The sequence below is a fragment of the Rhineura floridana genome, chromosome 4 (assembly GCF_030035675.1).
Source record: "Rhineura floridana isolate rRhiFlo1 chromosome 4, rRhiFlo1.hap2, whole genome shotgun sequence".
Lineage (NCBI taxonomy): Eukaryota > Metazoa > Chordata > Lepidosauria > Squamata > Rhineuridae > Rhineura > Rhineura floridana.
In genome coordinates, this window is record NC_084483.1 from 165,372,178 (window position 1) to 165,384,855 (window position 12,678).

The 12,678-nt window shown below is 42.9% G+C and overlaps 1 protein-coding gene across 6 annotated transcripts in view; it reads right to left on the reverse strand.

Moving 5' to 3' along the window:
- Positions 1–3,246: 3,246 nt before the first annotated feature.
- CNIH3 (cornichon family AMPA receptor auxiliary protein 3) overlaps positions 3,247–12,678 on the reverse strand; it is a 114,512-nt gene continuing 105,080 nt past the window's right edge. For 4 of the 6 annotated variants that reach the window (XM_061626428.1, XM_061626430.1, XM_061626431.1 and 1 more), the window contains exons 5-7: positions 11,507–11,619; positions 9,510–9,653; positions 3,247–4,527 (exon numbers count right to left, since the gene is read on the reverse strand). In XM_061626428.1, the coding sequence (XP_061482412.1) occupies positions 4,500–4,527; positions 9,510–9,653; positions 11,507–11,619 (285 nt within the window). In that variant the 3' untranslated portion in view covers positions 3,247–4,499. Of the gene's footprint in view, positions 4,528–6,731; positions 6,779–9,509; positions 9,654–11,506; positions 11,620–12,678 lie in introns of those variants that run through there. The other 2 variants (XM_061626432.1, XM_061626433.1) reach the window with 1 other exon arrangement.

Consider the following 12,678-nt stretch of genomic DNA (forward strand, 5'->3'; position numbering starts at 1 on the left):
AAGGATCCCTCCACCCCCTGGAGATATATCCTCGGCACGAGAGGATAGCTGCTCATCCCCCAAGGAATGGGTCCCTTCTAAGGGATTGTTTCCCTCTTCCTCAGCTGGATGCTCTCCTTCCCCGAGACCATCATTCTCCATGATAGCAGAAGAGCTATCATCATTGGAGTGGGACACAGCTATAACGTCCCTGAAGGCCTCCTCCACACACCTCTCTGCCTCTCTCAGCTTTTCCAGGTCCGCTACCTTGGCCTCAAGGAAATGGTTCCCGGAGAGCCAGGAGCTCATTGCACCGAGAGCACACCCACGACTTCTGTCCAACAGGCAGATAGTCGTACATGCTGCAGGCGGTGCAAAACACTGGAAAGCCCCCACACCCCTGCTGGCTTCTTACCTGCATAGTTTTGTTTAAGGTTTATTACGTCAATGGGTTGGGGACTGCGGTTTAGTTGAGGTTAGGGAACAGACGGGCAGAGTGGGGGCCCCTGGCCTCCTCGCCCTGCTGCCGAACTCTCTCTGCTGCTTAACTCGCCTTGACGCTTTGTCAGCTGGGGCCTTCACCCTGACGCTTTGTCAGCTGGGGCCTTCACCCTGACGCTTTGTCAGCTGGGGCCTTCACCCTGACGCTTTGTCAGCTGGGGCCTTCACCCTGACGCTTTGTCAGCTGGGGCCTTCACCCTGACGCTTTGTCAGCTGGGGCCTTCACCCTGACGCTTTGTCAGCTGGGGCCTTCACCCTGACGCTTTGTCAGCTGGGGCCTTCACCCTGACGCTTTGTCAGCTGGGGCCTTCACCCTGACGCTTTGTCAGCTGGGGCCTTCACCCTGACGCTTTGTCAGCTGGGGCCTTCACCCTGACGCTTTGTCAGCTGGGGCCTTCACCCTGACGCTTTGTCAGCTGGGGCCTTCACCCTGACGCTTTGTCAGCTGGGGCCTTCACCCTGACGCTTTGTCAGCTGGGGCCTTCACCCTGACGCTTTGTCAGCTGGGGCCTTCACCCTGACGCTTTGTCAGCTGGGGCCTTCACCCTGACGCTTTGTCAGCTGGGGCCTTCACCCTGACGCTTTGTCAGCTGGGGCCTTCACCCTGACGCTTTGTCAGCTGGGGCCTTCACCCTGACGCTTTGTCAGCTGGGGCCTTCACCCTGACGCTTTGTCAGCTGGGGCCTTCACCCTGACGCTTTGTCAGCTGGGGCCTTCACCCTGACGCTTTGTCAGCTGGGGCCTTCACCCTGACGCTTTGTCAGCTGGGGCCTTCACCCTGACGCTTCGTCAGCTGGGGCTCCCTCTAGCTCGTGGAGCAGGCTCCCTCGCTAGGGTGCTCTGACTTTATATATGTGGCTGGTTCCTCCCAGCTACTGCTGCCAGCCAATTATGTGTTACTTGAGGCTGATGGCTCAACTATCAGCTGGGGCTTAACTCTTTAGGATTATCTCAGGCTTCCTTCCTTTGAAGGCAGGAAGGCAGGCTTCCTTCCTGAGTGAAGGGCGGGGCTGTTTAAGCTTTTGGCTGCTTTTAATCTAAGCAAGGGGCTGCCACTTCCAGGCAAGTATTTTTTGTTTGTTGTTTTCCCACCTAGAACAGCCTGACCTTTCTTTAACCTAGGGAAACAGAGCTTGTGGTTGTGTTTCAGGAAGGCTAAAGCTGCCCTTTTTAGCAAGGACTGAGCTGACTCTCTCCCTGTATGTATCGGTGGCGTTTCCTTTTTCCCCTTCTCTCCGACTGGAATTTAGCCTTGTTTACAGTGTCCCCTGAAGCTTTCCTGCTAGGGTGGTGTTGAAAACTAGCTTTCTATAGGTTTCTTTCTCCTAGGATCTGTCTCCTAAGATATAGGTTCTTTCAGGATTTGGCTCCTAGCTCAGGGTGACCTTAGGCTGCCCTTATTACTTATTGCTCTGAGCTGTTTTACTTCAATTAAATAATGGAATAAATGGGAGCTACTTACCCTCTTTTCGCTCTGCTCCTTAACTCGCCTTGACACTTTGTCAGCTGGGGCCTTGACGCTTCGTCATCTGGGGCTCCCTCTAGCTCATGGAGCCTTGCAACTAAAGAAATGTATGAAAGCTGATGCAGGGCCAAGGCGGTTTGCTGTTTTGCTTATAGTGTGGGGGCACAGTAGTAGGGAATCCAAGTCCTTTGGACAGTTGCTCAGCTCTTCAGTGGGTTTGGCTATAAAAGTGGAAATGTGCATCTTCAAGAGAACACAGATTAGAAGCAGCTCCCTCTCTCTCTCTCTCTCTCTCTCTCTCTCTCTCTCTCTTTTGTAAGCACAAAGATGGGAAGTCCTTACCCTACGAGAGAAGTCACATCTGGATCCCACTTTTACTTCCAGCCATGCATAATCTGTTCTCCACCTTCCCCCCCAACTGATACACTAACAGTGCAATCCTATACATATCTACGCAGAAGAAAGGCCCACTGAGTTCAATTGGGCTTACTCCCAGGTATGTGGGTAAAGGATTGCAGCCCAATACTGCAGTCCTATACATATTTACTCAGAAGTAGGTTCTGTTTAATTCAGTGCAACTTACTCTCAGAAAAAATAAGTGGATATAGAACTGCAGCCTTAATCATGGGAAACAATATTTGCTTGGTATTATTCAAATATTGATCCATTCATTCACACAAAGAGCTGCCTTTCACAATAATAAATACATTTAAATTAAATGAAATTATTTAATTTAATCAAAAATAAATTCTAATTATTGTCTTGGCATTTTGATGCCAACAATGTCATATGGATGCTTCAAAAAGCTGGCATGCCTGAGAAGCACTGATCCCATAATTAACACCCATCTGAAAGCAGCCTTACGTGGAACCATATACTCACTGAACTGATTGGGGCATACTTCTAAGTAAACATACACAGGATTGTGCTGTTACTCTATTTCCTATTCATTTATTTCATGAGAGAAAAGTGACTTCCATAAACATGCAGGTTTCACCACTAGGTTATTTACTGCAGTAACTCCTCCGTTCCAGGCCAGGCAGTACACTATTGGGATTTTCAGCTTGGAGTATTGGCTGCAGCAACAGAGTAAAGCAGAAGAATAAAGAAATTTACTCCACTTTTCTGACCAACCATAACTGTTTTTTTTTAAATGTAAGGACATCTTGGGTGAAAAAATAATTATTTTTATGTCAAACAAATGTAGTGCAAAATGTATTTTTAATATATATAATGATGTGCAGGGCATTCTTAGCTATATTCCACTGAGTTCATTATTTATTTATTATTTATTTTAGGAGTTACTACATTGTAAATGTGCTTAGGAGTGCAATCTTAAAGACATTAACAAAATCTGTACTGTCTGATACACATACAAAATGTATGTGCATAAAGGTTATTACAACAAAGTGGTATATAAACCTGTTAGGAGAGGAAATCTGTGTATACACAGCAGGCTTATGCAGCCCATTTTTGCCAACCTGTTTAGCATGATATCTCAGGTAAAATTAGAAATCTTGTATACAGAAAATTAATAATAATCACAATTTATTACTATGTTCTACAACATCCATTCAATATGCAGCGGTTGAGGAAGGAACAGCCCCATTAACATATAGCCTCAGTTGGACCCTACAACTAAAGCCACATGACAAGACTGCCAACAAAAGTAATGTGGTCCTTTACAGTCTATACTGCAAAATATTCTGTCACACCATTCCTTCATATGTGTTATTAGTGGAGTTTTTTCTTCCAGTAGAAGGAATATTGTACTATAGGATGCTTGACATAATGATGCCGTCTTATAAAATGTGTTAATACTATTTAGTGCACCATGTCTGATTGATTCAGCATTGCTGGAACATGCTAGCATAAACCACTGGCGGGCCAACCACAAGAAAAGCCTTGGCCTGAAAATGGCTGAGCGCATATTTTGAATTTGTTCCTGCCAATGTCTTTGAATTGAGAAGATGCATCTCTTCTTCCCCAGTCATGTGAATCACAATAGCAATTTAAACAGGTATTTCCCAGCATGTCCAGAAAGTGAATATACTCTGGTAACGGAGAATTACACATCTATGTTTAACAGCAATCCTCTTGGCCAGTTTTTCTAGGGAGTCATCTTGCTTTACAACCCCTCTATGAAGAAAGGGTAAAAACAAACAAACAAACAAATTGTCTTCCTTTTGGGATTTGCAGTCCTATAATAAATTAATATGACAAATGTTTGCTCCCATCATATGCAGATGAAACCTTCTTCAATAGTCATATTTGTTTTGTTTATGCCGGGGAATCAGAAATCCAAAGGCTGTAAAACACAGAAAGTAAGAGGGAGAAGCACTTTGTCCAGCCGTCTATCACACTCAAGTTTCTCCACTTCTGCAGTCAACTGTTAACTCCGAATGAGTTTTTTTTCCCCTTTTACATCCAGAATGGCGGTTGGGTTCAAAAATTCCATCTCTTTGCTGTGTTTTATATCTCAAGCATCACTGTAGGCCGGCTTGTCTTTATTTTCCACACTGTGTCATTTCCAGGCTTTAATGGTGTCTTTGAATTAGGAAGTCACTAAACCGTAGATCATGCTAAATATGAAGGGAAAATACTACAGTTTGAAAGGATCACTTTGAGCCATGCAGAACCACTTTCAGTTTCCTAACCCTTAATCTTTATGCTGACCCTGAAGTTTTGTTTCCTTCCTTGCTGTACTTGTGTAGCCTGCTCCTTCACTGTATCTCTATATTCTATCCCAATTATGATGGATTTAACAAGGAGAATAGGAAAACATGCAATACATCATTGCCACTACCACATTTTTTGTTTTTGCTGTTTCTCCAACAGTTTTCAAGCAGTGCCTGAACTGATACTGGGGGGGTGGGGGGAGGATCCTTCTACAACAGTGCATTTGATCTTTGAAATTTCTACCAACAATTCCCTGAAGAACAGGCAGGATTTTTATTTAAATGTTGCTCCTTTCTTTGTTTTTCTCTCTTTTTCCCTGGGATGGAAGAAAAATAATGTAAATTCTGAAAATAATAAGTAAGCAATGAAGTGCACTTTAAGAACACACACACCTAATTAGAGCTTATTGCTTTTGACAACACTTCTAAGGAAACCACTGAAATGCTGCAGTAATAGCCAAACTAGACATGAGCAAACCTCTGTGTGTAGTTTATGTTTTTATAAAAGCATATTTTATTTAATTATATTGCATATGACTTTCATGGAGCTCAGAGCAACATACATTGTATTCCTAAGTGGTTTCCCATCCAGGAACTGACCAAACCCAGGCCTATGTAGCTTCAGAACATTGCTAAATCATACCCCTTTACACCTGTTTAAAGAGGTACATTTTGCCAATCCCACGGAAAGTAGGAGATGAGTCTGGTTTTACAACAAAAAAGGACATACAAGTGAGGACCCTCCCCCCTGACTATAGCTTACCCTCCTTCAGATCTTCCCCACAAGTTCTTTCAGTGAAGGACACTTCTGTCATCAGAGTTTGGTTGAGGTGAAAAATACTTATGGGGGGGAAAGGATCTGTACTCTGCAACCATTCACTCCTTTTGCTGTTTAAAAACTGCCCCGTTTTCTACATCATGGGTCACCAACTGAGCACGCAGGCACTCTTAAAGGCTTTCATTGGCACCCACAGGCAGGGCCCCAGACTGACCTTTCACTTTTTAAAAATGACTGTAGTTTCCTCAAATTTTTTGTTATGTCATGCCCCACATGACAGTCATTTTGTGACTGGCGCCCTCAGACCTCTCTCAAAATTTGAAATATGCCTCATGGTCCAAGAAGGCTGGTGCCCCCTGTTCTGCATGGTTGGAGCAGATACATGTTTAAAGCACAAGGATCTTTTGCATCTCTAAATTTGGCCCTCAACAGCTGGTACCATAGTTCTTCTCACAGCCTATTTGCAATCTGGTTAGTGTCCTGCCATTCCATTTACTCCTTCTTTGAATTCTGTCCTTGCATTGCTAAATGTCCTCCAAAATTCCTGTTTCAGAACAGTCAGCAGTTCATACAGCACCCTGCTGAAGCTAAGCAGGGTCAGGTCTGGTCAGTGCTTTGATGGGAGACCACCTGGGAACCATATGTAAGCCGCCTCGGGTTTCTATGATGAAAAGAAAGGTGGGATATAAATGCAATAAATAAATAAATAATACTAATTTACTCTTTTTTAATATAAGGTATTTCTCTTTCCTAATTTACTTTGCTTATAAACAATCTGGGGGGAGCATAACGTCAGATTATGTAATCTATAAAAGGCAATATTGTCAGAGAATAGTTTAGTTGCCTTAATACATGGTAACTTTCTACAAGTAATGAAACACCAACACACTTCCTGATCAGTACTCTTGTATTAACAGCTCACAAAACAGTGTCTTAGGGCTGATGGCACATCACTAATAAAGGGCTGCAGCAATGCAGTGGCTTAAGTGGCAGAAGCATTTTCTCAGAAACATTGCACTAACTCCTTTATGATGTACTTCAAAGCCTTACTGGCTAGATTTTAAAAACACCCAAAAGAATAAACCAATACCCCTATAATAATTGGCTAGAAAGCTGTTCATTTGGGCAAATGAGGCCACTGCTACCTCAAAGAGGAGGCTTTGATACACCACATGTTTAAACAGTCTTTCATCAGCAAATATTGATCCATGGCACTTCGCCCGCTCTCCCATCTGCAAAACCTGGGGAAACAGAATCATTCTGAAGCACACCATCACTTTTCCAATATAAAAAAGTGAAGTGCCAGCAATCTCGCTCTTAAAATCACATCCTTTAATGGTGTCTTTGAATTAGGAAGTCACTAAACCGTAGATCATGCTAAATATGAAGGGAAAATACTACAGTTTGAAAGGATCACTTTGAGCCATGCAGAACCACTTTCAGTTTCCTAACCCTTAATCTTTATGCTGACCCTGAAGTTTTGTTTCCTTCCTTGCTGTACTTGTGTAGCCTGCTCCTTCACTGTATCTCTATATTCTATCCCAATTATGATGGATTTAACAAGGAGAATAGGAAAACATGCAATACATCATTGCCACTACCACATTTTTTGTTTTTGCTGTTTCTCCAACAGTTTTCAAGCAGTGCCTGAACTGATACTGGGGGGGTGGGGGGAGGATCCTTCTACAACAGTGCATTTGATCTTTGAAATTTCTACCAACAATTCCCTGAAGAACAGGCAGGATTTTTATTTAAATGTTGCTCCTTTCTTTGTTTTTCTCTCTTTTTCCCTGGGATGGAAGAAAAATAATGTAAATTCTGAAAATAATAAGTAAGCAATGAAGTGCACTTTAAGAACACACACACCTAATTAGAGCTTATTGCTTTTGACAACACTTCTAAGGAAACCACTGAAATGCTGCAGTAATAGCCAAACTAGACATGAGCAAACCTCTGTGTGTAGTTTATGTTTTTATAAAAGCATATTTTATTTAATTATATTGCATATGACTTTCATGGAGCTCAGAGCAACATACATTGTATTCCTAAGTGGTTTCCCATCCAGGAACTGACCAAACCCAGGCCTATGTAGCTTCAGAACATTGCTAAATCATACCCCTTTACACCTGTTTAAAGAGGTACATTTTGCCAATCCCACGGAAAGTAGGAGATGAGTCTGGTTTTACAACAAAAAAGGACATACAAGTGAGGACCCTCCCCCCTGACTATAGCTTACCCTCCTTCAGATCTTCCCCACAAGTTCTTTCAGTGAAGGACACTTCTGTCATCAGAGTTTGGTTGAGGTGAAAAATACTTATGGGGGGGAAAGGATCTGTACTCTGCAACCATTCACTCCTTTTGCTGTTTAAAAACTGCCCCGTTTTCTACATCATGGGTCACCAACTGAGCACGCAGGCACTCTTAAAGGCTTTCATTGGCACCCACAGGCAGGGCCCCAGACTGACCTTTCACTTTTTAAAAATGACTGTAGTTTCCTCAAATTTTTTGTTATGTCATGCCCCACATGACAGTCATTTTGTGACTGGCGCCCTCAGACCTCTCTCAAAATTTGAAATATGCCTCATGGTCCAAGAAGGCTGGTGCCCCCTGTTCTGCATGGTTGGAGCAGATACATGTTTAAAGCACAAGGATCTTTTGCATCTCTAAATTTGGCCCTCAACAGCTGGTACCATAGTTCTTCTCACAGCCTATTTGCAATCTGGTTAGTGTCCTGCCATTCCATTTACTCCTTCTTTGAATTCTGTCCTTGCATTGCTAAATGTCCTCCAAAATTCCTGTTTCAGAACAGTCAGCAGTTCATACAGCACCCTGCTGAAGCTAAGCAGGGTCAGGTCTGGTCAGTGCTTTGATGGGAGACCACCTGGGAACCATATGTAAGCCGCCTCGGGTTTCTATGATGAAAAGAAAGGTGGGATATAAATGCAATAAATAAATAAATAATACTAATTTACTCTTTTTTAATATAAGGTATTTCTCTTTCCTAATTTACTTTGCTTATAAACAATCTGGGGGGAGCATAACGTCAGATTATGTAATCTATAAAAGGCAATATTGTCAGAGAATAGTTTAGTTGCCTTAATACATGGTAACTTTCTACAAGTAATGAAACACCAACACACTTCCTGATCAGTACTCTTGTATTAACAGCTCACAAAACAGTGTCTTAGGGCTGATGGCACATCACTAATAAAGGGCTGCAGCAATGCAGTGGCTTAAGTGGCAGAAGCATTTTCTCAGAAACATTGCACTAACTCCTTTATGATGTACTTCAAAGCCTTACTGGCTAGATTTTAAAAACACCCAAAAGAATAAACCAATACCCCTATAATAATTGGCTAGAAAGCTGTTCATTTGGGCAAATGAGGCCACTGCTACCTCAAAGAGGAGGCTTTGATACACCACATGTTTAAACAGTCTTTCATCAGCAAATATTGATCCATGGCACTTCGCCCGCTCTCCCATCTGCAAAACCTGGGGAAACAGAATCATTCTGAAGCACACCATCACTTTTCCAATATAAAAAAGTGAAGTGCCAGCAATCTCGCTCTTAAAATCACATCCTGACAATTGATGTGTGTTTTTTACATTATGATCAGTTCAGCGTGACCAGTCATTTTACCTTTGTCGCTCTGTGATGACTCTTCCACATCAAAAATATGGATATAAATTAGTACAAAAGAATATGCCAGGGAAGGGAGAAAACACATATAGCGTGCTGCATATAATAGTTTTTTTTATTGTTGTTAATATACATTAATAAAGTACCAGAGACTCCCCTAAAGAACTAGAAAGCCTCAGCAAATAGAGGTAAATCCTGCCTATTCTTCACAAGTATTGTTGCATAAGCTGCAGTAACCATAGATCTTTCCTGCCTTCTATCCACCCATAATTGCTCCATCCTCTAAGGCAGGTATGGGGAACCTGTGGCCCTCCAAATGTTGTTAGGACCCAACTGCTATCAGCCCCAGCCAGAATGGCCAGTGGTCAGGGACAATGGGAGTTGTCATCCAACAGCATCTGGAGACCCACAGATTCGCTATTCTCAGGTCTGAACCAATTTCCTTGAGGGAAGTGAGACCAAGCTTACCAGTAAAGATAGTAGAAGAATGAGAGGAGATAGAAAGCTAGTTTACACCAGGCCTCTCTTTGACAGTAACTCAAGGTATCTGCATTCATTACTGCAGGAGGGTCATATGCTAGCTCTGTACTGTCTGCTGGACAATGGAAGTACCTGAAAAAGAAGAGGAGACACCTGCAAATGGAAAAGCCAATTCACACAAGCCTCTTGCCACCTGACTCCAGGGCCAAGACAGTTTGCTGCCTGAGGTGAATGACAAGATGATGCCCTCCACCCCGTTCCCCATACAGAAGCTAACCAGATTGACAGCTGGAACTTACTTCAAGATTGGCAATGGGACAACATAACTGACCACACAAGAGGGCAACAGTCTAGCTTCAGGGTGCAGGCCAGGCCACGTGTCACACAGAGCTCTGTCCCTCAACACTGCACAGCACGCACTCACTGCTCTACCTGGCACTGCTTGTTGCCCACTCTAACAAATGCTGCAGTGGTGGTGCCAGCTGGACTGGCTGCTTCTATGCCTGGTTGTTCAGTCATAGGCCTTTCCCAACAGCGTTCTGTCTGACAGATTGGGAAAAGTTGATTAGGTGAGCTAGACAGACAGCCCAAGTCAACAAGAAGTGGTAGATCAGGAGAATGGGAGGGCCTCAGGCGGGGTTTAAGAGCAATGGCCGTGGGAGGGTTCAAGAAGAATGACTGGCAGGCCACTTTACTGGGATCCTAAGAACTAATGCAGAAGTTTTATATCTCCTGAATCTACCTGCTCTTGATCACAGTTGAATCATTTTAAAATTAAATTATATTCAATTTGGCAATGCTTGCTAGTGAATTTTCAACATTCTGTGAACTGTTGGGCGAAAGTATCCCATTCTCTTACTGCTGGTGAACTCAGATGACAGAATTTTCCCCAGCCCACTGTGACTTTTGCAATCTTGCAAGAGTCCACTCTGCAATGGCCTGCATGACCAACAACTTTCAGCATGCAAGGTCTTTGCAGATTATTGGTGCTAGTACTGAAAGTGTGGTGTGTGCAACCACTGTGTTTAGGTCCCTCTCAAATAACCTTTTGCCAAAAGGATTCTGCCATGTGGTGGTGGGAAAAATACTAGTTTATTTTTAAAATTTGAATACAGTCTTTATTGGTAAAAACATTATCAAGGTTGTATGAATCTGTCCTCAGTAGCTCTTTCTTTGGTGTCTGTTCTGTAGCAGTGAACACAGCAGTTGACCCCAATTTTGTACACAGCCTTTCTGCACAAAGGCACATAAATAATAGAGTGTGTGTTATTAAATATGTTATTATCTGCCTCCAATACTTGTTTCCCCAACACTGGAGGCATTCAAGAGGCAGCTGGACAGCCATCTGTCGGGAATGCTTTGATTTGCATTCCTGCATTGAGCAGGGGGTTGGACTTGATGGCCTTGTAGGCCTCTTCCAACTCTACTATTCTATGATTCTATGAAACAACAGTGTGTATAATAATATCAACATATGGAGCTACCATACATTGTTCCAGGCCATGGATCCAGCCAGCCTAGTACTGTCAACTCTAATTGGCAGCAGCAGCTCTTCATAGTCTCAGGCACAGATCCTAGTACCTGGTCTCAGAGAGCTCCTTAACTGCATTCTGGGAATTGAACCTTGAACCTTCTGTGTGCATTTAAAGCATGTGCTCCACTAAGCTATGGGTTCTCCCTCTGTTCTATGGAGCAGGAAGTTCATCGTATCTGAATGATATGTGCTGGGACTGGATTTGCCCTTTTTTCCCCTTGACAAAGCTCCTATGTCTTCAGCAGCTACATTTTAGGAAGAAATTTGACAGACACAGACTCCTTCACTGCATTTCCATATAAGGAAAAGTTGCTTCTGCTGAATTTCTGTCTGTCTTGGGGCAGCTAACAGTCACAGAGCCTCTCTCAGGAGACAGGAGGGGACACTGGAAGTGGCAACCACATGAGGAAATGGGGATGACAATGTACTTCGAAGCAGGATTATGACTTACCTCCAGAAGTGATAGAAGAGCAGAGGAATATTCAAGCCAAGAGTCAGCCATTCTTGAGCACACAGAAACATTATACAGAAGAGGCTATGGATCGAATATTCTGGCAATACTAGCTGGGAGTGGAAAAAAGAAAACAGAAAGGATTACACAGTTGTTGGAAATAATATCCCCATGTTGTTGTTGTTGTTGTTGCTATTGTTTAAAGCATCTTGCCAGAAGATGAGCTACATGTACAAATCTCACACTCTACTATGCATTCTGCCCAGGTGTATTTGGGCAGACCATGGACAATAATTACTGGGTTCCATGAATGAGAGTATTTCCTGGATCCACCTATGACTCCCTCTACTTGTACCAAGGAGTTATTCAGCCATTTGAAATGGAAAAAAATACTGAAATTCTCTTCTGTGCTTTGTGTGGGAGACTGGCAGTCATCGGGGGGGGGTGCAGGTGTGTGTGAGACAGAGAATTAATAATTAGGAAGTTTTCAACAATTGCGGTTTCCTGTAGAAGAATGAGATTAATATCTGGAGGAGGCCCAAGTTCAACACTACTTTCTCAACAGAAATTGATACTTTCTGAGGCCTTAACAAAATTCCAAACCTGGAAATTATCATGCTGTTGTAAAACTCTAACATAGTGTAACGGTGGACTCCAATGAATGTATTAGATATGCCAGCTTTGTATTTATTTACTTAAGACATACATACCCCACCTCAGTGGCGTCACTAGGGTTGGTGTCACCTGGTGTGGTAACTCCTGGTGTCACCTCTATGGACCTCCTCCCGTATCAGACCATACAGAATCCTTAGTAATGTTTTTTGTACTAATGTTACTCGTAAATCGTAATTCCCATATATCACTGAATGTAATGGCAATAGTAGTGACATAAACAACTAGCAAAATTAAAATCACACCTTTGAATTACAATATCATACGCACAGCTCAAATTCTTGCTCTTATTACTAATGGGAGTTAATTATCTTGCATATGCCCATAGTAAATTTTCAGATACTTTCAGACCCTCAGCAATTTTCAAGTGGTCTACGTAGAAGAAAGGTTTGGGAACCCCTGGAATAAGACACCTGCTTATGTCCCTATGCTGCTCTCTCCCCTCATTTAGGGGCCTGGGATGCTTGCGTGTGGACACACCTCCTTACAATTATGGAAAG